This window comes from Cervus canadensis, chromosome 6, assembly GCF_019320065.1.
Source record: "Cervus canadensis isolate Bull #8, Minnesota chromosome 6, ASM1932006v1, whole genome shotgun sequence".
In the NCBI taxonomy this organism is placed as follows: Eukaryota; Metazoa; Chordata; class Mammalia; order Artiodactyla; family Cervidae; genus Cervus; species Cervus canadensis.
The window spans coordinates 19,165,086-19,188,876 of record NC_057391.1 but is presented as its reverse complement, the minus strand read 5'-3'; the positions used below and the strand labels follow the sequence as shown (position 1 = coordinate 19,188,876).

Sequence of the window (23,791 nt, the reverse complement as noted above, 5' to 3'; positions counted from 1 at the left end):
AGCTGATAGCAGCTACAGTCTATGGAGTACCTACTAGGTCCCAGGCATTGGGCCAAGTGCTTCCATGGGCTCACAATGACCCTGAAAAGTAGGTACTATTATCATCTCTATTTTTCTGAGTCAAAGAGACAGTAGAAAATGACCCTTCCATCCCACTTTTGGCAAGACAGCCAAAACAGGAAAAAAAATTAAAATGTTTATGGGCTCCTTATCCCTGTTCAGAGAGGTTAAGTGACTCTCCAAAGGTCACACAGCTAGCATATTAAGTGAATACCCTGGGAAACATTTGGTAAAGGGCCAAAAGAGTACTTCTGCTTCTCCCTATTGACTGAAGGACTAGGGAAGGCTGCCTGGAGGTGAGGGTGGGGGTGGATCTAAGCAGAGATCTGAAGGATGGGATATCTGGGCAGATGGCCAGGGAGGCTGAGGGGAAGAGAGGATAGGTCAGTCTCCAAATACTAGGGAAGGTGAGCCTGAGCATCACCTCTCCCTGTGGGAGTCCTTTGAAGATTTACACCCAGAGACCCCTGCTCCTGAGACTCCTCCAGCCTTCCCTGACTAGCCTAACTCTTCTTCACGGGACATACACACAAGTCCTCCCCGCTCCCCGCACATACATTCTCCATCCTGGTTGCCCTCCTGTGGACATACCCAGTGAATCCGGGTCCTAGACATAGTTTAACCCACACAGAGGACAAGAAATGTCACCTTCCTTCTTCCAAACACCACACTTCCACTAATGTGCACGCGTGCATGCCCAGTTGCTTCAGTTGTAACCGACTCTTTGCGACCCTATGGACTGTAGCCCACCAGACTCCTCTGTCCATGGGATTCTCCAGCCTAGAATACTGGAGGGGGTTGCCATGTCCTCCTCCAGGCTATTAATGTGACCCAACATCAATTAGGTATTAAGTAGTTGCATCCTATCCTTTCAAACTGAGTTCACTGTCTCCTAACACACCCAAGTTCAAGTACACCTCCCCCATCCAGGATGTGGGCAGATGGTTCCATGGACCCAAGATGAGAAACTCACTTTATTTTCTCAGGCTTAGTCCATTTTTCACTTTGGCTGTCCCTTTGCATCATAGCTTTCAGGAAAGTGACTGGGGGGGGCTGTACAAGGTCACTTACCTGAGGTATCTAAAGTAGCCAAACTCAAGGAGACAAAAGGCATAATAGTAGTAGGTGCCAGGGGCTGGGGGGAGGGGGATGGAGAGTTAGTTACTGGGTACAGAATTTTGGTGTTGGTTTTGTGAGATGAAGAGAGCTCTGGAGATGGATGGTGGTGATGACTGGATAACAATGTGAATGCACTTAATGCCACTGAACTGCACACTTAAAGATTAAGATGGTACATTTTATGTTATGTGTATTTTACCACAATTTTTAAACGAAGTGATTTGTGAGCCCTCTAGACCCACCTTCCCAGGAGAACATTTACCCCATCCCAGGCAGCTGGATTCATACTTCCACAGCTTCTGGAGGACCCAGTGCCTCCAAAGGACTCCTCTGAACACACCTCTGAGAGAACTAGGAGAACAAGTGAAACTGTTAGAACTCACAACACATCACTGTCCCTGGAATTCAAGCCTCCTGTGGGCCAGACTCAAACCACCACCCAGCTCTACCTCCCTTGACCCCTCATCTGCCTCTAGTTCAAGACCTCTACTCCCTTGTCATCTGAACTTTTGACAATGTCACCTATATTTACTAACTCCTGTTTCTTACCACCCACTCAGCCCTCAACACCTGACAATCTGCTTCCTCCCACCTTTTCCCCACCAAAACAACAACAACAACAAAAACAAACAGGACTTCCCTGGTGGTCCAGTGGCTAAGACTCTGCACTCTCAATGCAGGGGGCTTGGGTTCGATCCCTGGTCAGGGAACTAGATCCCACATGCCACAACCAAGAGTTCCCATACTGAAACTAAAGATCTGCATGCCACAACGAAGATCAAGGATGCTGCATGCTGCAACTAAGACCTGGGGCAGTAAAAAAAAACAAAACAAAACCAAACCCTCTCAAGCCCAGGCATAGACCATATACTCAACTGTCTTCAGGGTGTCTCCACCTGTCCCAAATCAGACTCCTCATTTTCACCCCAGATCTGTTCCTCTAACTCAGTGGGTAACACAACTATCTACCTAGTCTCTCAAGCTATAAGCAGAGGTATCCTTGATTACCACTCCCTCTCCAAGTTCATCTTCCAAGTCCTCCCATACTCTCCTGAATGATTTCTTGAAGCATTGCCTCCTCTCCATCCCTACTCCCATGTAGACCCCCTCCTCTCTCAGCCTCCTAACTGGTCTCCTGTCAGGGGCCTAGCTCTCAGATCCACCATCCACGACGCCCTGAAGGGATCTCCTGAGAGGTGAACAGGACCAGGTTCCTCACTAAGACCACAGCTTCCCACTTTGTTGTTGTTCAGTAGCCCAGTCACGTCTGACTCTTTGCGACCCTATGGACTGCAGCACACCAGGCCTACCTGTTCCTCACCATCTCCTGAAGTTTGCTCAAGTTCATGTCCATTGCATTGGTGATGCCATCCAACCATCTCATCCTCTGACATCCTCTTCTCCTTCTGCCCTCAATCTTTCCCAGCATCAGGGACTTTTCCAATGAGTCTTCCCTCTACCTCAGTATAAAATCCAAGCTTCAAACCATGGCCTCTGGCTGAGTCTCTCAGGATCCGGTCTTCCTCTAATCCACTTTCCACAGAGCTGTCAAAATGATATCTCTAAAAGGCCACAGTTGGTTCAAACTCCGCCTCCCCTCACTTCTGCTTTTGAGCCTCTGCTCCCACTCTCCTCCCTGCTTGGAAGGCTCACCCCCACCTCCTCCTCACTGACAGTCACCTGGGTAACTCCTACTTCTCCTTTGAAATTCAGCTCAGGGGTTGCCTCAGGGACAGCCTGCCAACCGCTGGCCTGGGTTGCTCCCACCCCCCTTATCGTTGCTTCTAGAACTTGCCTTTGCTCTGCGTTTACCACCTGTGAGTTTACTCAGGAATGTCCCCACAAGCTGTGAGCTTCCTGAAATGCTGCTTTTCCTTCCTGTGACCCCAGAGTCAAGCGTGGGGTCTGGTACAGAGAAAGTGCTGAATAAATGTTCAGTAAATGGATAAGGAACTGAACAAAATGACCTGTGTCTAATGTATCTCTTTCATCCATCTGCGGAATCTCCAACTCCAGCCCCATGCAGCCCAGACAGAGCCTGGCATACAGTAGGTGCTCAGCAAATGTCGTCGGTATTCCATTTTCTTAATTAATCTGATTTAAGGCCATGTCTGGGAGTAGTTTGAGGTATGACAGGGGGAAGGAGGAAGGTCTGATGCGGGAAATTTAGCCGAAAGGAAGCCCGGAGCGCACCGCAGTGGGGGCAGGGGTAATGGGGGCTTACGGAAAGGTAAGACTGGAGTAAGCCCCTAGCCCGCTGCCCCTCCGCACTCCGAGGTCAACAGGAGTGCGCTCGGGAGAGTCCGCCTCCAGCCCCGTCAGCGCTGGACGCTTCCTCGTCCCCCGGGTGGCGAGACCCCCCGGCTCGCGCGCTCTGTGCTCGGCGCTGGGAGGCGTGTGTGTCGCTTTAAAAGCTCCCTCCCGGCGCGCCGGGCCGGCCCCTTCCCTTACAGCGCCGAGGCGAGCGGAGCCGAGCCAGCCGGGCGGCCTTTGAGGGAGCCAGCGCCCGCCCGGGCGGCCAGTTCGGCGGGGGGCGGCGGGGCGGGCCGGGGGCGGCCGGGGCGCGGGCGGCGCGGCGCTCGGGGAGCGGGCCCAGGCCCGCTGAGCCCGGCGGGGCAGGGCGGGGCGAGGCGGCCGAGGGAGGCCCAGCCAGACCCGGCGCCCGGTGGCCCCACCGGCAAACCCGGCGCCCGGGGGCCGGCCAGGAGGCGAGCCGAGAGCCAGCGGGCGGGAGGCGGCGGAGCGGAGGCTGCAAGCCCCGTGCGCCCCGGCCCGCCAGGCTCGCTGCGCGCCCCCTCCCCTTGGCTCCCCCCGCCTCCCCTCGTCTCGCTTCCTCCTCTCGCTCTTCTCGCCTCCTCCCCTCCCCGGCGGCCCTCCCGCCCGCGCCCGGGCCGCCAGACCCAGCCCGGCCGGGTTCGCTGCCCCGCGCGCTCTCGGCCCGGCCCGGAGGGGACCGGGTCCCCACGGCCAACACCGCCCCTCCCCCCGGCACCCGGCGATTCCGGACCGTTCCGGCCGTGGACTGAGCCGCGAGAGCGTTGTCGCCCCGGGAGGACCGCGGGGCTGGACTGAGCGGACCCTCGCGGCCGCTCTGGACGCCGCAGGTGCCGGAGCGCGGTCGTTCTGGGTCCGGACTGAGCGTGTCCCGGGCGCCCACGGGTGCCAGCTCACTCCCGGCAGGGCAGAGACCACGGTGGAGCCCGGAGCCGGCCGATCTGGACTGGACAGAGCGGATCCCGGACGGTGCCGAGCCCGGGGAATACCGGGCGTGGGCTGAGGGGATCCCGGCGCCCTCCGATCCCTCCGACTTTGGCTCGCGCGCTGGGACCGGCCCGCCGTCGCCTCGGTCGCCCTGTGCCCGAGTCACCTGTGGCCTCGGAGCCCCGGACCCGCTGGAACCTTGCTCATTCCCCCCCCACCGGAGCCCGGCGGGGGTTGACGGAGATTTTTCCTGCCCCCTTCCTCGGAGCGTGGAGGCCCCGCCCCCTCCCACCGCCCAGATGTCTCCGGTGACGGCTCTGAGGACCTCCTTGAGGCCAGGGGCCGAAGGGTCCAGAGAAAGAAGCCCGCCCTAGGGAGCCTTGGGGGCCCCCAACCTCGTCTTGGGACTTGGCCCCCGACGCTGCTCGGAAGGAAGGTCGGTGCCCCCACCCTTGGTGAGTTCGAGAGCGGAGTGGGGGTTCTGACGGAAGGCGGGGCTGGGGAGGGGAAGGTCCAGCTGGGAACGAGAGCACCCCCGGGGCACTTGGAGTGGGCCGGGAAGACTGGAGGGGCCCTCCAGTGAACCAGCGGGGCCAGGCCTGGGTGGGGGTGGCGGGAGCCAGGGCAGGGTGCCCCATGGCAGGCTGAGGACTTCTGCTTCTAAAGCAGGGGTTCCCTCTTTCCCCTCTAGAGGAGAGACTGTGCTCTAGAGCATCTGCCTCCACCATCCCTCCCCACAAAGGAAAAAACAAACAAACAAACAAAAAAAACTCCAATCCCCAGCGAGGAAGGGTGCAGGCTGGGGTGAGGAGGGAGGCAGCGGCATTGCATTGCCGGCTGGTGCTGCAGCCTGGGAAGGCTGACGCCAGACTCGCTCTCTCTGCAGGGGGCTGCCCTCCTCCAATCCGGCTCCCTTTCCAGAGCCACCCACATCTGGAGCCCCTTTCACATCTGGAAGGCCCTGGCCACCATCCCTCTGCAGGTGTCTGTTGCATCTCGACACCTCGGCCTTTGCAATTGCCTAGGAGTTGTGAGGGGATTACTGCTGCCTTCTGTCCATCCCAAGGGCACCTCTTACCCTTAGTCCCTGCAGAGTCATCCCCCTGCCTCTGTGTCCAGCTCAGCATACCCACAGGCACTTCAAGTCCTGGAAACCACTCCTGAGACCCAAGGCCCCTCCCCCTGCCCTCCTGTGTCCTCACCTTGACCCCCTCTGTCAGACTGTCTCCCTCTGGGTGTCCCATTCTCCACCCAGAGGTAGAGGAGCGGGGTGGTGGCAGGGGGCTGGGGCTGGGTGAGGGCCACCCAGGGCCAGGGTGGGCTGGGGGGCCGTTAAGATGTGGAGCTCTGCCCTGCTGAGGGGGGCTCCGTGGAGGCAGACGCAGCGTGTGCTTGGCTGGGGGGAGCATGGGCAGGCCTGCGGCCACGTGGTGAAGGATGAACATTCGGGGCACCCCGGACCTCGGGCAGCCCAGTGACGACCCCAGCAGTGGTGGCGAGCGGGAGCGGATTCGACAGCGCATGAAGATGGTCATCGGGCAGCTGGAGGACATCCTGCGAGAGCTCAAGGAGGTGGCCAAGGAGCTAAGGGAGGTGAGTGAGGGGCTGGGCAGCCCCTAGGCCAGGTTTCCTGGGCCTGGCACCAAAATATACTCACATGTGTGTGTTTGTATGTGTGTGTGTGTGCATGCACACACACATGCAACGAGCAAAGCTGTATGCACCTGTGTCACTCTGCTTGGCACTTCCTTCTTGTTCTCCTTTCCCCACATCTGCTTTGCTAAAGATGTCACTGTACCCCAGGGCTGGAGGGGCCTGCTTGATCCAGGGACTGCTTAGGCAGCATGTCGTGGGTCCTTGGCTCAGAGCTGCCATGGTGGCCAATAAAAGATGGAATCCCACCACAGTCTGTTAGTAGAAGACAGTCTTCTGGGACCCAAGCTGACCTTTGACCCCACCATCTGCCTCCCAGTCTCAGACTGGCTTACAGAGGGCACGGGGAGAGCGTGGGTGGCTTTACTGAGACAGTCCCTACCACTCGAGTCCCAGCTCTGAGCATGCCCTGGTGATCACACAGATACTTAGAACCCTGATCCTGGAAAAATGAAAGCCGGCTTTGCCTTCTGCGCCCCGAAGCGGGTCTAGGGGCTGCTAGTGGATATCATGGTTTCTGTGTGTGTTGGCAGGGGCAGGGAGCTCTTCTGAAGGACGCATCCCTGTCCCATGGTTCTGAATGGTTTTCTTTTTTTTTTTTTTTCCAAGGGTGAAAAGTCACTGACAGATCCTGGTATGTGTGTCCCTCTCTGCCTCTCTAAGCGGAGCTGGTTTAATTACCGCTTCCCACATCGCCAGGGTAATGAGATACACATGTCCTCAGCCCTGCCCCCTGGGCTGTGTTCGAGCCTGAAATGCATGACCAGCGTTCTGAGCCGCTGGCCTGAATTTGCCCACTGGGTGCCATTACGCCAGCCAGGTGGGCTTTAGGCAAATTTCAACTCCTTGTAACCAGGGTCCCTGCAGAGACGGCAGGGAGAGTGACTGAACTGGAGTTATGGGCTTGAGCTCTCCCCAGCCAGCTGTGTGGGGAAGATGGGGGTGCTCAGAGGGTTTGGAAGAGGGGGTGATGGTGGCAGACCCACTCCCGACTGGCAAAGTGGCATTCCAGCCTGGCCTGAGAACCGAGGAGCAGAGGGTGTTTGAAGGGAGTCATGTTCAGAACAGAGGGGATTGTAGAGATTCTGGGACAGAAGCAGAGGTTGGGCAGGGCAGCCCCTCTACCCGGGGTCAGCCTAATGGAGCATCCTTTCTCAGGAGGTAGGAATGGCTATTGCTGCAGACAGACAGAAGTGATGTGCTCCTTCCCATGGACTGGGCTGGCCGCGCCTAAGCCAAACATCTTTGAGGAATAAGCCTGGAGGTCAAAGACCAGGTGCCCCTGAGCAACCCCTGCTCTCCCAACCTCAGTGGTCCAGAGGACTGCAGTTCCCACTTTGACTCGCCCCCCACCCCCACCTCCCACCAATTTTCAGATGCTCTGTGGTCCCATCGGGGTCATGGGCACTATCCAAAGTCTCAGTCCTGGGCAGGAGCATGGGACCTATGCCTCAGCAAGCCTGCTGAGAAAGAGCCAGGATTGACTCTAAGCCGGGAGGCAGCTTTGATAAGCGTAGAGCCTCCTCCCAACTGAGCATCTTCCAGGCACCTACCTTCATCTTCCCCTACTGCGTAGCCATCCACAGTTTGAAGGCATCTCACAGGTCATCCAGACTAGCCCTGTTTGTTTGCTGTTGAAGAAACTGGGGCTAGAGAGGGACAGGGGCTGGTGTAAGGTCACATAGCCTACCAGTGGCAGAACTAAGCCTAGAACTCAAGTTTCTGATGCCTATGCTGGGGCTTCAGCAGGTGGACTAATGATTGTCTTTGCATTTTGACAGGGGCCTTCTAGAGGGGACACCTTATGCTCATGCTGCAATGCTCTGAGGTGTACCCTTTATGGGTGAGGCAGGGAGCTTAGAAGTGCGACAGTTCATTTGCGGATCTTTTAGGTGTTCCTTACCAGCACACACACTCACCCGCTCTCATGTCTCAAACAGCAGAGCTCCAGATTCCCAGGCTTTGCAGCCCAGAGGCCTGAGCTAGGATGGGGAGAGCTGAGTCCCCGCCCCTCATACACCCCGTAGGCCATGTGCCTCCACCCAAGACTTTGGCAGGTTGCTATGGCAACCAGAGTCTACCCCGTATGCCTCTGCCTGCCCGCTGCCAATGGCACCCAGCTGGGAGAGGGGCCAAGCCTCAGAGCTCCCCCATCCCCCAGGCAGGGTCTGGACATGGGGTGATGGGCAGAGGAAGTGGAAGGCAGGCGAGGCTCTGAGAGGCCCAGACAGTGGAAGATATGCCATAACCGACTTCCTGTAGGATGGGATTTGTCAGGAATGGGGTTACTGGGTTGGGGCGGGGAGTGCCAAGCTCTGGTTTGGAGTAAAGTGTTGCAGTCCCCCTGCTCCCTGGAACCCATGATCTTGGCTCTTGGTCCTCCAAGGGGACTGTAAAGCTGGATCTGTCAGCCTCTCCTTGCTAGCTTGGTGTGGCATTTTCCCTCGGGGGTGTGGGTGGGCCCAAGGTCAAGACAGTGGCAGACACTGGCTTCCTCACCTTATCACACCCCACTCCCCAGGCAGTACCAGCTCAGAGCTCACCAATGGGGTTCTCATGTCAGAGGGGGAAAGCACTTAGGTGTGAAGAAAAGATTCACAAGCAAGACTGCTGGGAGTAGCAGGAGATGCTGGACGAAGGAGCAAGGGCCAGCAGAGAGAAAGGGCTCAGTTGTATCACCCTCTGTCATCCTGTCTCTGCTGCTCTTCTTCCACAGCCCTGGACACTACCCTCCATGGCAGACTCTCCTCCCTATTTTGAGCATACAGCCCGAAGTTCATCAAAAGACGAGGGACACTAAAGCCCTCCCTCCCCAGGCCCCTGAGCCTCAGTTTGCTCATCTCTGAGATGGGGATGATGATCATTTGCACCTCAGTGTTATCTTAACACTTCATCAGGGTTTGGCATGCAGTAAGGGGGCCAACGTGCTTCCCAGATGATGCTAGTGGTAAAGAAGCCACCTGCCAATACAGGTAGACATTGAGACCTGGGTTCAATCCCTGGGTTGGGAAGATCCCCTGGAGGAAGGCATGGCAACCCACTCCAGTATTCTTGCCTGGAGAATCCCAAGGACAGAGGAGCCTGGTGGGTTCGGGTCCCTAGAGTCACAGAGACTCAGACATGATTGAAGTGACTTAGCACGCACATATGAAAGGGGACCAACACCTACTCACTTCCCTAAAGGATTTGGAGTTTCCCGTACTATACCTCCCCTACCCTGCCAAACCCCTTCTGCAGTTGGAGCCGTTGGCCTCCCAGGTGATGAGGAACAAGTTCTGTCCCATGCATGGGAAGAGTAGTTTAATGGACTGAGTGAGGTGAGGAATGTAAATGCTTTGAAAGCTAAAATTGTGCTGCAGAGAGATGTGATGGTCAATCATTAATTAGCCCTCAGCTCCCCTAGGTTCCCCAAAACTCCAGAGTGCCAGGCCAGTCCCAGCGGGCTCTCTAAGCTCCTCAAAACTCTACGGACCTTACTTTAGAGATAGAGCGCAGCCTCAGGGCCAAGATCATGGGCTCTGCAGCCACATGTCTCTGATTCAGATCCAACTCTGCCCCCTACCCAGCTGTGTGAACTTGGGAGAGTTACTTTGCCTTGCTGTGCTTCCATTTTCTATGTAAATGAGGATAATGAATTTTCCACTCCCCATCCCACTCCTCAGCCTCAGGGTTGTGATGAGAATTAAATGTGTATTATATATAAAGTACTTAGCAGCAGGGCACAAAACTTACTCTGCATTTGTTAAATATTACTAATGAAATATTCAAGCACTGGCCTGCTCCTTATTCCATGTATGGCTTTTAGAATCACATCCACTTCTCAGCTATCATCAGAGAGGTCAAAGTCAGGACACTGACCTCCTGGCTGGCACCTTTATTACCTCCGACAGTGGGCAGTCCCACCCTTGTGCATCAGGGAAAAGGGACAGAGAGTGACAGTGATGGGGGTAGGAAGGGGGTTTCCAATAAGATGGCTTTTGAACTGAGAACCAAAGGAAGTGAGGGTGGTATCTAGGGGATGAGCTTTCCAGGCAGTGGGAACAGCCTGTGCAAAGGTCCTGGGGAAGAAATGTGCTTGGTGTTTTCAGGATTAGCAAGGAAGGCAGTGCAGCTGAAGTGGAGTGACCTAGGAGGAGAAAAGCAGAAAGAAAGGTCAAAGAGGGAGCAGGGAATCGGGTTACACAGAGTCCTGCAGGCCACGATGTGGAATGTGGATTTTGTTCTCAGGGAAAATCCCGCCTGCTCTCCAGGAATCTCCTGGCTGTGTTTCTGGGTGGGAGTCTGCCTCCCCACTGCTCTCCCTGCGCTGTGCTTAGTCACTCAGTCATGTCCAACTCTGCAACCCCATGGACTGTAACCCACCAGGCTTCTCTGTCCATGGGACTCTCCAGGCCAGACTACTAGAGTGGGTTGCTATGCCCTCCTCCAGGGGATCGCCCCAACCCAGGGATCAAACCCAGGTCTCCAGCTTTGCAGGTGGATTCTTTACCAGCTGAGCCACCAGGGAAGCCCCTGCTCCCCCTGATCCCTGCCAACTGGGAGCCCCAAAGGCCAGGGGTAAGGGCCTTGCCTTTGGCCTCCTGGGTGGTGAGCTTACCTTGGACAGGTACCTGGCCTCTTCCTCCTCCTCAGTTCCCCCCTCCCCAAGATGTCACTCAGCATATAGGGGTTCAAGGGTACTTATTGTGTTGGTCACTAGTGTCTCTCACATCATCACTGACTCTTGGGTAGGACATAACTTAAGGGCACAGTTGCCCACCTTGGCCCAAGCACCTCAGGAGGATGGAGGGGTGGGCACAAACCCTTCACAGCCAGGGGTGGTGGTGGAGGATGCCCCATCCAGTTTTCAAGGGGAACAGGCCTGGTGGTGACTGTGCAGTCCCCTGGGCAAGGCGCTGCATATGAGGTGGCAGGGAAGCCAAGGGCTGTGCAGGCATGAGATAAATGTGGCCCAGCCAGGAGGCAGCTGGAGCAGGAGAGGCCGGGGACCACAGAGCTGTGCCGAAGTGGGTCAGTTCCATCACCCGCAGCTCAGCAAGAATTGTGTGGATTTTTTCTTATTATTTTTTTTGTCTCACCTTCCTTTCCTCCCTTTTCCCTTCGAGCTCTCCTCCTCCAGACAGATTCACGAAGCTCCTTGGCCAATTAGGCCAGATTGCTGGTTGAGAATCATATATCATGGTCAACTCACTCCCCACCCGTTTTCCCCAGCTCCACAGCCCCCCAGGAAGACAATAAGTAACATAATCAAGAATTAAAAAATAATCAGTGATCATAAATAATGCAGAATCCCCAGTTATGTAACCAGCTGCCCAGGGAGCTGGGAGGGTGGGAAGGAGTAGTAGCTTGTCAAGAGAGTTGAAGGGACCAGAGGTGAGCAGAGAGGGGATAAACGGGTTCCAGGGCTCCCTGGGTCCTCACCCTGGGGCCTTAGGGAACACATTCATGCTTTCCTTGGAGAGGGGTCTCAACCAGGGGTGGAGGCAGGCTAGGGCAAGCAATATTGGTGTGTCTAAGACTGTGGAACTTTTTCTCGTAAAAGAAGCCCCAAGTGGTTTTTATTAAGTCCTCTCTCTGAACTCATGCACTTAGTCAAAAACTGCGTCTGTAAAGAATATGCCAATCCCTGTACTAAACTGGGGCTGCAATGCTGGGCAAGACAGATCTAGTCCTGCCTTTCATGGGGCTTCCTGTCTAGTGAGGTCACAGACATCAATCACATGTGCACATAAAATGGTAGCAGTGAGAACTACTGGAAAATCAGGAGAGGTGCGGGGTGCTTTGAGATCCTTTCACAGGGAAACTGTCTTCAACTCGGGGTCAGGGAAGACTTCCTTATGGAGGCGAGAAGGAATGAGTAGGAAAGAAAGGAGACATGCCAGGTGAGGCGCAGGGGCCCAAGTGAGCTCTGTGGAGTGAGTCGGGCTGGTGGGCCTGGCAGGGTTGGAGACTGCTTGCTGGAGAAAACAGGACCTATGATCAGATTTGGTGTTGGGTTGTGTTTGGGAGGCTCAGGAGTTTGGGGAGCCAGGAAGAGAGGGAAGCAGATGGGTGACGTAGTCCTGTTGGCTGACTAGGAAGGTCCTTGGATGGAAAGGGAGCTGGACTGGAAGTTGCTGTCAGTGGGGAGACTGGATGGGTGCAGTGTTCAGGGGGGTAGCTGAGGCTATGATCAGGACATGGGTTGTGGACACCCTTAGGGACAGGGTTTGGGACCCGGCAGGTTTTGTTGCAGCCCTTAACCCTGCCCTTCCTATCTAGTGTTTGCTCTTGCCCCCTATAGAGCAGGGGATTCCTGTTCTGAGCTCCCCACTTCCAGTCTCAGCTCAACTCCTGGCCTCTGGGTCTCAGTTTCTTGTCAGCAAGCACAATGAGAAAGGTGGTCTCAATGGTGGCTCAAAGGCCCTCTTGGGTTCAAGGGTCTGTGGTTCTGTGATTTCTATTTCTCTCTCCATTCTCTCTCTTCCCCTTTCTTTCCTTCTGTGTATATAATTATTTCCCGGCACTCCAAGACAATCCCAAATTACATGTAGGCAAAATGATTATTAAATCTCAGAGAGAAATCATAGATTTCAAGACAGCCACAGCAGAGAGGCAGGTAGCCCGGGACCTGCCCCATTCCTGCCTTCCACACTGGCCCCGTGAAATGAGGCACCAGGGATGGGCAGCAGGGGTTGTGGACTGACCCGGGCCCTGCAGACCATCGGGTCCCCATGGCGTGTCACTCCCTTCTGACCCTCACTTATGTCATTCATCTGGTGAGTGTGACATGTCTCACCCAGCGGAGCAGACCAAGATCTACCTGTGAGGCTCAACTATTTGACCTGCAATATCTCTTCTCCTATACTGTCTGTAGACAGCTTTACTTTAGGGAACATAGGTGCCACCCGTGTGCTGCAGTTTGAAAGGTCTAATAATGTCCCATTATTCTGCCACAGGCCCTGGAAATGTCCCTGTTACAGTGGCATTCCTTTGGTAAAGAGCTGACTCCCCTTTGCTCCTGGACCTGATGCCAGGGGCCTGGCCACATGTTAGCACCCATAGGTGCACAGTGGATACTGGGGGTCTATGTTGTTCTATGTGCTCTCTGAGCATCAAGTCATTAAACCCTTACCAGAGCCTTATCAAGCAGGTACTACTAGAATTCTCCTTGGATGAAGAAATTTAGGCCCAGAGAAGTTGAGTAACTCAGCTAAGGTCACACAGCCTGTAAGTGGTGAGGTTGGACCCTATGTCTAGCTTCAGAGGCCAGATTCTTAAGTGCTTGTTTGTGCGGACTCTGCAGTTTAAAGCACATGCCTATCGAATCTCTAATATCTGGCAAATAGAGGTGTGTCATCCTATTTTACAGTGGAGGAAACGGGATATGGAGAGGGAAATCACTTGCCGCTCAAACCTCTTAGCCAAGATGGGGCAGGCTTGGGACCTGAGCCCAGACCTCCTTCCCTCCCTTCCCTCCACTCTCCCAGAATGGAAGCAGAGAAGGGCGTTCTGATAGAGAAGGAGAAGGGCCCCAACCTGAAGGCACGCTGAGCAAGGGGCTGGCAAGGTTTCCTTGGGCAGGGAGAGCGTCCTGGTCTGAAGGTTCTAGGGCTCTTGCTCTGTGGACCCTGCATCTTCCTCCCAGGGGGTTAGGAACCCAGCTTCGGGGCCCGGCTTGGCCTCAGCCAACCCTGTGAGCTCATAGCCAAGTCATTTGACTCCAGATTCCTACAGTCATCCTTGCACCCTCAGGTAGCAGCAGACTCTCAGCAGCAGTGCTTGATCAGGGGAATCTGATTAGAGGGTGTGGCTGTCCCACAGGCACAGGGCCTTTCCTGAGGATGGCAGTGCCTGGGCTGCTCTTTTTCACCAGCTTAAATCCCCAGTTTGCTAGGCCTATTGCATGCATGTTCAGTTGTATCCAACTCTTTGGGACCCCATGGACTGTGGCCCACCAGGCTTCTCTGTCCATGGGATTCTCCAGGCTAGAATGCTAGAGTGAGTCCATTTCCTACCTCAGGGGATCTTCCTAACCCAGGGATCGAACCAGCTGTCTCCTGCCACTCCTGCATTGGCAGGCAAGTTCTTTACCACTGTGCCACCTGGGAAGTCCAGTCCACCAGGCCAGTAGTCCTCCAAGTCTGTTCCTGCACCAACAGTAGCAGCAGAACCATCTTGAAGCTTGTCAGATATGCCCCTCTCGAGCCCCACCGGGACCTCCTGAATAGAACACTGGGAGTTGGCTGATACACATCCGGGTTTTTTTGTCTGTTTTTATTAGAGTATAATTGCCTTTCAAGGTTGTGTCATTTTCTGCTTTATGACAAAATGAACCAGTTATGTGTATACATACATCCCCTACTTCTGTGCATTTGGGTTTGAGAGCCCCTACCTTTGGGTTTGAGAACCCCCACTCGAGGCCAGGGTTCCCACTAGCTCTCAGGTGGAGGTGGGGCTTGGTTTACGCAAAGGCTTCAGGGGGATGAGAGCTTCTCTGAGGTATGGGAGTCATTCTGGGCAGTGGAGGACATAAGAAGGGGTGACCAGACTGGAGGATGGAGTTTATACTCGTTGGCTGTCCAGGCCCAGAAGTCAGGGCGGCACTTGAGCCGTGTGCAGTGTTGCAGGGCCGGTGGGGGTAGGAATCTCAGGTCCCCAGTGACTGGTCACCTGGGCGCGTCATCTATAAATCCAGGCATTGATGATCTCGTGGTAGAAAGCCTGACACGTAGTAGGTGCTCAGAGTTGGGAGATGATGTCACTCTTATCACCGGTGCCCCCAGAGAGCCCTGGGACACTGGGAGCAGTGGCTTCTCACTGCTCCCCAGGAAGCTCTAGTGAGGTTGGCAGGGCCGGGATTATCATTCCCCCTTGGCATGACTGAAGCTGAAGTCCAGAGAGGTTATGTGAGTTACTCAAAGACACATAGAGCATTTTATGTCCAAGTCAAATCAGGAACTCGGGTGTCTTTATGCCCCCAGCTCTTCCATAGGCCTCTGCCAAGAGTTCTTCCACCCCTAGTCTGGGGCTGTGGGAAGTGGGCATCCCTAGGCACTGACTCCCCCGAAGAGTGTCTCAAGTCCTCTAAGCACAGAGTCCTAGAACCTTAAAGATGGAAGGAAACTTGGAGATAGATAAGCCACCCAACTCCCCGTTCACAGATTGAGGAACAGACCTAGAGAGGGAAAACAACTGAGCAGGTCGCCGGCGTCAGAGCCCCTGACTCCTGATGAGGTGGACGCCCCTCTGAGCCGGGCTCCTGGCCGGTCATCTTCACCCTGACTTTCCTCTTGTACTTTGGAGCACTCACCAACCCCACTCCTTGCCGAACCCCTAGCACATCCCTGAACAGCCGTTGTCTTCAGTAAAGGTTTGTTGAATTAGGGACTTTGTTAGTTAATGAACTGGCTGACCGCTGCGACCCCAGGGAGAGAGCTCTGAGAGGGCTGGGAGCTGTCTCCGGGGCCTGATGACTCACTGTGTCTGTCTTTGTCCCTGGGTCTCTGGTCCTTCCGCTTTGCTATTGTTGTTGTTTTGCTGGTTTGGATTCTGGCCTGCATCTCCTCTCCTCCCGTTGCTGTATCCTCTCCCTGTGTCTCTGACCGGGTCTCCCTTCCTCCCTCGCTGTCTTCACTGCGGGTGTCTGTGCTGACCGAGGGGCTGTCCTGAGGCGGGGCCACCTGCACGGACCAGGGGCAGGCGGGTGCGCTGACCTCTGCAGCCCGCGTGCATTTAACAAGCAGCTCTGGGCCCAGGATGGATGGTTTTCTTATTGCTTACCAAATAATGCTTGCTTTATTCCTTCCCCCACAAGCCGGGATTGATCTCCACTCATCAAGCAGTGGGGAAGGGGAGGAAAGAGGGGGCTCTGGGGCTCTGTAGGGGTGGGGCGGTGGAGACCCATGGGGGCCAGTTTCTGACCTGCTGCAGAGGCTGGTCCAGGATGTTTCAGAAAGCCTGGACAGAGTCTTTTTGCGGTTCTCACATCTCATTTCCTCTCCGAGGGTGGGTGGGCATTCCGCCACTGAGTGGACTCGCTGGAGTCTCTCAGCCCTGTTTGAAATGGTCCCCAGTCAAAGGAAGATCCAACTCTGAGAACTAGGGCTGCCCCCCAAAACAGCAGCTGGCTTTGGGGCAAGAGGGGGTGTGTGTGAATGGATGGGGTGCAGGGCTGGAAGGCACCCTCCCTCTCCCAGAGGCATTGAGGAGTGGAAAACAGGCGGATGGCCCGAACCAGCTGTGTTCACCCTGGTCCAGCTTTGGCCCTCAACAGGGCGAACAAATCTGTGAACTCAAGTCCACCTGTGTCCTGTAGGGTCACCAAGGGTGGGACAGGGCACACTCGCACCTTGGTGATGCTGGCCCCTCACTCCTCTCCCCTTGCCCGGCCAGGTGGTGAGCCAGATCGATAAACTAACCTCGGACTTCGACTTTGAACTGGAGCCAGATGACTGGACCACAGCCACTGTGAGCAGCACCTCCAGCAGCGACAAGGCGGGCGTGGGCGGCCCCTTTGACCTTGGCCACCTGGACTTTATGACGGCCGACATCCTCTCAGACAGCTGGGAGTTCTGTTCCTTCCTGGACATCTCCACCCCCTCAGACTCCGTGGACGGCCCCGAGTCGACCCGGCCGGGGGCCGGCCCGGACTACCGGCTCATGAACGGTGGCCTGCCCATCCCCAACGGGCCCCGGGTGGAGACCCCGGACTCCTCCAGTGAGGAGGCCTTCAGTGCCGGCCCTGTGAAGGGCCAGCTGCCCCAGCGGACCCCGGGGACGCGGGAAAGGGTGCGGTTCAGTGATAAAGTGCTCTACCACGCTCTGTGCTGTGACGACGAGGAGGGGGACGCCAAGGAGGAGTCCGCAGAGGAGGAGGTGGGCCTGTCCCCGGAGCCTCCCCACACAGAGGCCCCTGCTGGCCCTCTCAAGCCCTCCCCGGCTCCCTACAAGCCCAGGCGCTCTCCACTGACTGGACGCCGCTCAGGCCCCACCTCGGTCCCCGAGCAGACCCGCAGGGTCACGAGGAATAGCAGTACCCAAACGGTGTCAGACAAGAGCACGCAGACGGTGCTGCCCTACACGGCCACCAGACAGAAAGCCAAGGGGAAAAACTAGGGCTGGGGAGGGGCTGGGGGGCGGTGGGCACATAGAGCTATAAATATATATATATATTTAAACAAACGCAGTCATAATAAAATTTTAAAATGCTAAGGATCCAGCCCCACAGGCCCCAAGGCTTTCACAGAGCTCATCTTCGACACGAGATGCCTGCTCACCTCTTAGTTCCCAGGAAGCGTGGTCAGAACCACCCTCCCTTCCTTCTCATGGCAGAACCCCTGAAGGGGGTGTCCAAACTTGTAGAAATGAGGAAGGGGAAGTCTGACCTGGGACCCCCACCCCCACCCCTGCAGACCCTTTAGCACAGTAGTGGAGGCTGGCTGCCAGTCTGGGCCTTGCCCTGAAGGAGATTTGTGAGCGAGAGGCGAGCTCTCAAGCAGCAGGTCCGAGGCCGGGGCTCGTGGTTGGTGATTCGGAAGAGACTGCAGGACCGAGAGTCTGGGGGTGGCGTCACTCCAGCTGGGCTCGGTCACTCACACGCCCGTGCCTTTTATGTCTTTTACTCCGAGGCTGACTTTTGCTTCTCCTTCCCAAAGGCAAACTTAGCTGGGTGCATCCAGACCCGCCCCTTCTCCCATCTCAGGGTTGCCCAGCACACAGAGAAGGAAAAAGACACTAGCATGGTCAGGCCTCCATGCTCAGAAACCTGCAGATCCTGGAGGGCCAGGCTGGGCTGGGCAGAGGTCTGTTTCAAGAAGCTGGACCACTCCTAATCCTTTCAGCTCCCATGCGCAGCCTTGACCTTTAGAGATGACTCAAGAAGAGCCTCAGCCAGTCCCTGCTTGGCCCTGAGCAGACCTGAGGTCCGCGTAAGAAAGCAGGCAGCCTCTGCCATGGGGCTGTGAACCAGAGCCGGAGACAGACTCCTGGTCCCCTTCCCTAGGCAGGCAGCTTGGAGAGGAGTCCTGCAGCCCTCCTCTGTCCCTGCTTCTCAACACCGGGACCCTGAGCCCAGCTTAGCAGGTCTTGTATGACACCAACAGAGACAAGGTGGGAGCCTGGAGGTAACAGGGCTTTACCTGGGGTGTGGCCTACACGGGGACAGCATCTGAGTACCCTTAGGATAATAATCACAATCATTGCTCACGTTTATGGAGCAGGCCCCCAGGCCACGACTATGCTGAGGTCATTTTACAGCATTATTTCATTTAATCTTCACAGTAATCTGGCAAGGTAGGAACTATCACTATCCCCATTTTTCACATGAGAAGACTGAGGTTCAGAGAGGTTAAGTAACTGGCCCAAAGTCACAGAGCCTACGCCACCCTCCCCACCATCAGCATGTAGGCGATACCTGGCTCTGTCATCTAGCAGCAGTGTGACGCTGAGCAAATCCATTTGCCTCTCTGAGCCTATCTACCTCATCTATAAAATAGGTCTGATAGTCCTCACCTACCTCATCGGGGGCTATGGGGCTTTGACAAGATGGGGGATGTGAAAGCAGTTGGTAAATGCCAGGGTACAGGACATGCACTGTGGTCAGTGCAACCCCAACCGAGATTCCAGTGGTTTCCAGGTGGGGACCCCTGAGTGGAGTGGGCAGGGAAGCCACTTCCATCAACTGGGAGCTGTCCCCGGGTCACTGCTTCACTTTGCCCCCCACAGTAGCTTGATTCACTGCCCCCCCACCTTGTTCAGAGCAGGGGGGTAAGGACACCACTCCTTGGGGACCTCCCTCCTGCACATTTTAATTAAGACAGATTCACAACCCACCTGTCAGGAGGGGTCTCTGCTCCTCTTATGGGGGGCCAAAAAGGCCTGACGAGCAACCTAGCAGCAACTAGTGCGCTTGTGCAGTCCCAGCAATGGGGAAGATAGAGATTGTGCAGGCCAGCGTGGAACAGGTGCTGAGGATGCTATCAGGATGAGATGGGCCAGGCCTAGGCTGCCTGTTTTACAGTATGGGAATCTCCCCTCAGGCCCAGGGTTAAGGTCAGAGCCCTAAAGATCTAGCCAAAGTGCAGCCTCCAGGGTGGCAATCAGGGCAGGGGGCGTTGGAGGGGGGTGGGTGGTGGCTAGCTCTTCCTGGCCAGGCCTGAGAACCTGGGGTCTAAACTCATTTATCAGACCCAGGAAATGCTCAGGCAGTTGGGGCTGATCAATGATGGAACCCTGGTTCAGAGGATGAATGCCAAGCACCCAGGGCCAGCTGGGTTCTGCCCTGACAGTGAAGAGGGGGCAATCCAGAGCAGCCCCACCTCACCCCAGGTATGGGCACACCTAGCTCTGAAGAAAGACATCCAGTGCTACCTCCAACACTTGATTTTCCTCTCCAATGGCCAGATTGGTTTCAGACTTACAGTCTCTCGTTTTTACAACAGTCAAAGAAAAGAAACCTATACAATAGTACCCATTTCTCCAAGGAAGAAACAGACCCAGAGCCAGCGGTCTCTGAGAGAGTCCCAGGTAAGGCATTGACCTTGCCTGGGAGCCCCTTCCCCACCCTCACTCTGGCTTTCTGTGATTGCATGTGGTCCCTGTTAACAGCCCTCAGTTAGCCAGACCCGTTCCTTGGTCCACCACCTGGCTACTTGCCTCAAATAGGGCAGAGGTATGAGGGTGTCCTGGAAAAGGCGGGGAGAATGGGTATTTGTTCTAGAAGACTCCCCAAATTACTTAACTTCCTTCATACTCTGCCACATCCAGTCTGGACCTTGCTGCCAGTGGAGTGGGATCCCCATGACTTTCTTACGACTTGAAATGGAGAACGTGGCCACCTAGGAAAAGAGCTATAACAGTCAGAGTTGTTGAGCCACAGAACTTGATGCTTCTGAGTAGTAAGCTCCCGGTCCTTGAGCAGTCACAGCACCCCTAAGACCTCACCCTCAACGCTTGTGCTCCTCCGGGCACAGTCCCTCCCTGTTCTTCTCCGTCTCCAAGCCTTTGCTGGTTTCTTTTTCATTTAATTTTAATTTTAATTTTATTATTTTATTTGTCTGCGCCAGGTCTGTTGCGACATGTGTGTGCTCAGTTGCTTCTGACTCTTTGTGACCCCACGGACTTTAGCCTACCAGGCTCCTCTGTCCATGAGATTCTCCAGGCTGAATACTGGTTGCCATTTCCCCCTCCAGGGGATCTTCCCAACCCAGGGATTGAACCAGCCATCTCCTATGTCTCCTGCATTGTAGGCGGATTCTTTACTGCTGAACCACCAGGGAAGCCTGCATGGCATCTTTAGTGGCAGCACATGGGATCTAGTTCCCTGACCAGGGATTGAACCCTGGCTTGCTGTATTTTGAGTGGAGTCTCAGCCACCTTTGCTAGTTTCTGGGTTTCCTTACCAAGAATGTCCCAGATCTGATCCCACTGACCGCCTCCTGTGTGCTTGGACTTGTGCTGACCCAGGCTGCGGAGGAGGCGGAGAGGGGCAGACTCTTGCAACAGTGTAGAGTCATGATGATAGTTCATGCTCATCGAGCACACACTGTGCACTGAGCATTGCTCTAAGTATTGTTTGTTTCATTAACTCCTCATGGCAAATATGAGATGAGCATTTTTACTTATGCCTGTTTGCCAGATGAGGAAACTGAGGCTCTGAGAAGTTAAATAGTTTGCCTAAGGGCGCCACATGGGTTATGGCACCAGGACTCAACCCCAAAGTCAGTGACTCGGCACTTAAACATCTACTGCAGTCAAAATCCATGGTGGAGCCAGCACTCTGGTCTCTGGGTGCGAGGGAGGGGATTGGGGCTCTCAGAACCAGGTGGGCCTGTGTGAGTGAGAGCGTTGGGAGCAGGAAGCTTGTGAATGCCATCCAGTCTTCGGAGAACTTGGCTACTGTTAACCTGAATGTCGCAGCCCTCGACACAGAGCCTGGAGCCCAATGGATTATGGGTTCAATAATAAATGTTTGTTGAATGAATGAATGAGCCCCATTAGCAGAGGGGATTTGCTGTACATTCATGCAATCAGCTTTTATTTCAGACTTCCTCCATGCCAGGTCTCATGTCACTGGTGCACACACACACATACAACTCTCTGTGAGGGTCTGGTCTGATGAGGGCTGGGCAAAGTCAAAATGGAAGGATGTGGGGTTTCAGGGCTGAGAAGCCCATAGGCGGTGGGTCCAGCCTGTGATCCCTGGGAAAGGAGCCTGGAGCATGAGGCAGGGGACCAGCTTAGTGAGGAGACAGCTCTGTCCTTGTGGGGGCAGGGGTCCTCCACCTGATGCCACTTTCATGTGGCGGGCACATTGCAGTTACCCCCATGTCTGAGAATCAGACACTGTTTTCCAGGCAAGGGACAGATGATCTGGTCTACAGAAGTGGTCTGATGAAACCAAGGGACGGAAAGTGGGGCAAACTCTTCAGAGACCCAGCACCATCCCCTGCCCTTAGAGACAAAGTGAGGCCCTGTCAACTGAAGGAAGAAAGGACAAGGAGGAAGCTGGGGGTTCAGGGCAGGCACAGCCTTCCACCTGTGCCCCTCCTGAGTTTCCCTTCTCTGTTTCAACCTCCCCTCTCCCACACACACACCCATGTCCCATCCTCCAGCTGCAGCTTGTGGAAGAAAATTGACATTTACCGACCAGGTAGTATATGCTGGGCATTGTGCTGCATGTCTTAACATATACTAAATGACAGATTTAGTTGTGCCTGGCACATAAGAAGTTACTTGATAATCATTTATTAAAGAAATGAATGGACCATAATCCTTATTTTACAGGTGAGGGAGCTGATGAACAAACAAGGAATTTGTTCGAAGATGCACAGTAGGAAGTTGGTGGAGCTGGGGATTTACCATTGCTGTTATTATCTACACTATGTAAGAGCTACTATTTATGGGATACCCATTATTTGATGCATTAGTCACTTTACATAAATTATCTACTTTACAGCAATCCTCCAAGTAACTGAGACAATTGGCATTTTACAAATGAGAAAACTGAGACCCAGAGAGGTGTAATATTCTTTCCCAAACAGCCAACTCCTAAATGCAGAAATAGGATCTGGATCTAGACTTTCCCATGCTCCCCACACTCCCAGCTTCAGGATAACTGGAACCTCTGCAAATAGAAATGTTGTCAAAGTATGGATTTTCCTAGGCAAAACTAACCAATGTTCACCAAGGATCAGGTCCTACTTTCTTCAACTCAGTCATTAAGCCCCTGGGAGCAAGACTTCTAGAACATACTCTTGGTTCCCTGTGGGCCTGGGGCTTGGACTAGGGAACAAAAGAACAGCCCCAGGTCCAAGTGTCCTCTTCTCCTTCTCATGTCTCCAGCAGAGCCAGGAAGACTAGGTGGGCTGCCCTCAGCCCAGGAAATGTCCAGCCCCTTTCTGGTATGGGCTGAACTGTCATTAGTTAGGGGCCAGAATATCTAGGAAAGGCTTCTGGGTGGAGGAAGATTTGAAATGGAATTCATTTGCAATGGATAGAACTTGGTCATTTGGAAGTGGGAATGAGAGACATCTGGGGCAGGTTCCATTCCGTTCAGTCGCTCAGTCATGTCTGACTCTTTGTGACCCCATGGACTGCAGTATACCAGGCTTCCCTGTCCATCACCACCTCCCGGAGCTTACTTAAACTCATGTCCATCAAGTCAGTGATGCCATCCAACCATCTTATCCTCTGTCATCCCCTTCTCCTCCCGCCTTCAGTCTTTCCTAGCCTCAAGGTCTTTTCCAATGAGTCAGTTCTTCCCATCAGGTGGCCAAAGTATTGGATTTTCAGCTTCAGCATCAGTCCTTCCAATGAATATTCAGGTCTGATTTTCTTTAGGATTGACTGGTTGAATCTCCTTGCAGTCCAAGGGACTCTCAAGAGTATTCTCCAACACCTAAGTTCAAAAGCATCAATTCTTCAGTGCTCAGCTTTCTTTATAGTCCAATTTTCACATCCATGCCTAACTACTGGAAAAACCATAGCTTTGAATAGACAGACCTTTGTTGGCAAAGTAATGTCTCTGCTTTTTAATATGCTGTCTAGGTTGGTCATAACTTTTCTTCCAAGGAGGAAGCATCTTTTAATTTCATGGCTGCAGTCACAATCTGCAGGGATTTTGGAGCCCCAAAAAGTAAAGTCTCTCACTGTTTCCATTGTTTCCCCATCTATTGGCCGTGAAGTGATGGGACCAGATGCCATGATCTTAATTTTCTGAATGCTGAGATTTAAGCCAACTTTTTCACTCTCCTCTTTCACTTTCATCAAGAGGCTCTTTAGTTCTTCTTCACTTTCTGCCATAAGGGTGGTGTCATCTACGTATCTGAGGTTATTGATATTTCTCCTGGCAATCTTGATTCCAGCTTGTGCTTTATCCAGACTGGCATTTCTCACGATGTACTCTGCATGTAAGTTAAATAAGCAGGGTGACAATATACAGCCTTGATGTACTCCTTTCCTGATTTGGAACCAGTTTGTTGTGCCATGTGCAGTTCTAACTGTTGCTTCTTGACCTGCATACAGATTTCTCAGGAGGCAGGTCAGGTGGTCTGGTGAAACTTTACAAAGATGAGCAGGGTGGTCATTGGGGGACAGCAGAGAAAGGCCTTGCTGAAGCAGAGTGTGCGTGTGCACACTGGCTCACAACAGAAAAGATGAGAACACCTGCAGCAAGGGACCTGAGAGTCCCACGACCCCCTCAGAGCCACTCCATCCTCTTGACTGCAGGTGGGAGGCATCAGGTTTTCCTGCCTAGTCTGAGACTAGGAGAAGAGAA

At 54.3% G+C, this 23,791-nt stretch overlaps 1 protein-coding gene and 1 non-coding gene across 3 annotated transcripts; both read left to right on the top strand.

Annotated features, from left to right (window-relative positions):
* The first annotated feature begins 1,816 nt into the window (after positions 1–1,816).
* Positions 1,817–1,889, top strand: TRNAE-CUC. The gene has a single exon. It is a non-coding gene; the product is annotated as a tRNA-Glu (tRNA).
* A 1,725-nt stretch (positions 1,890–3,614) lies between these two features.
* On the top strand, positions 3,615–17,196 carry INSYN1 (inhibitory synaptic factor 1). Of its 2 annotated transcripts, none has more exons than XM_043471028.1 (3): positions 3,615–4,835; positions 5,267–5,973; positions 16,408–17,196. In XM_043471028.1, the coding sequence occupies exons 2-3, from the start codon at positions 5,818–5,820 to the stop codon at positions 17,128–17,130; spliced, it is 879 nt and encodes a 292-aa protein (XP_043326963.1). In that variant the 5' UTR covers positions 3,615–4,835; positions 5,267–5,817; the 3' UTR covers positions 17,131–17,196. The 2 variants fall into 2 exon arrangements, with proteins under 2 accessions (XP_043326963.1, XP_043326964.1); XM_043471029.1 differs by having other exon boundaries at positions 3,709–4,816.
* The last annotated feature ends 6,595 nt before the right edge of the window (positions 17,197–23,791 follow it).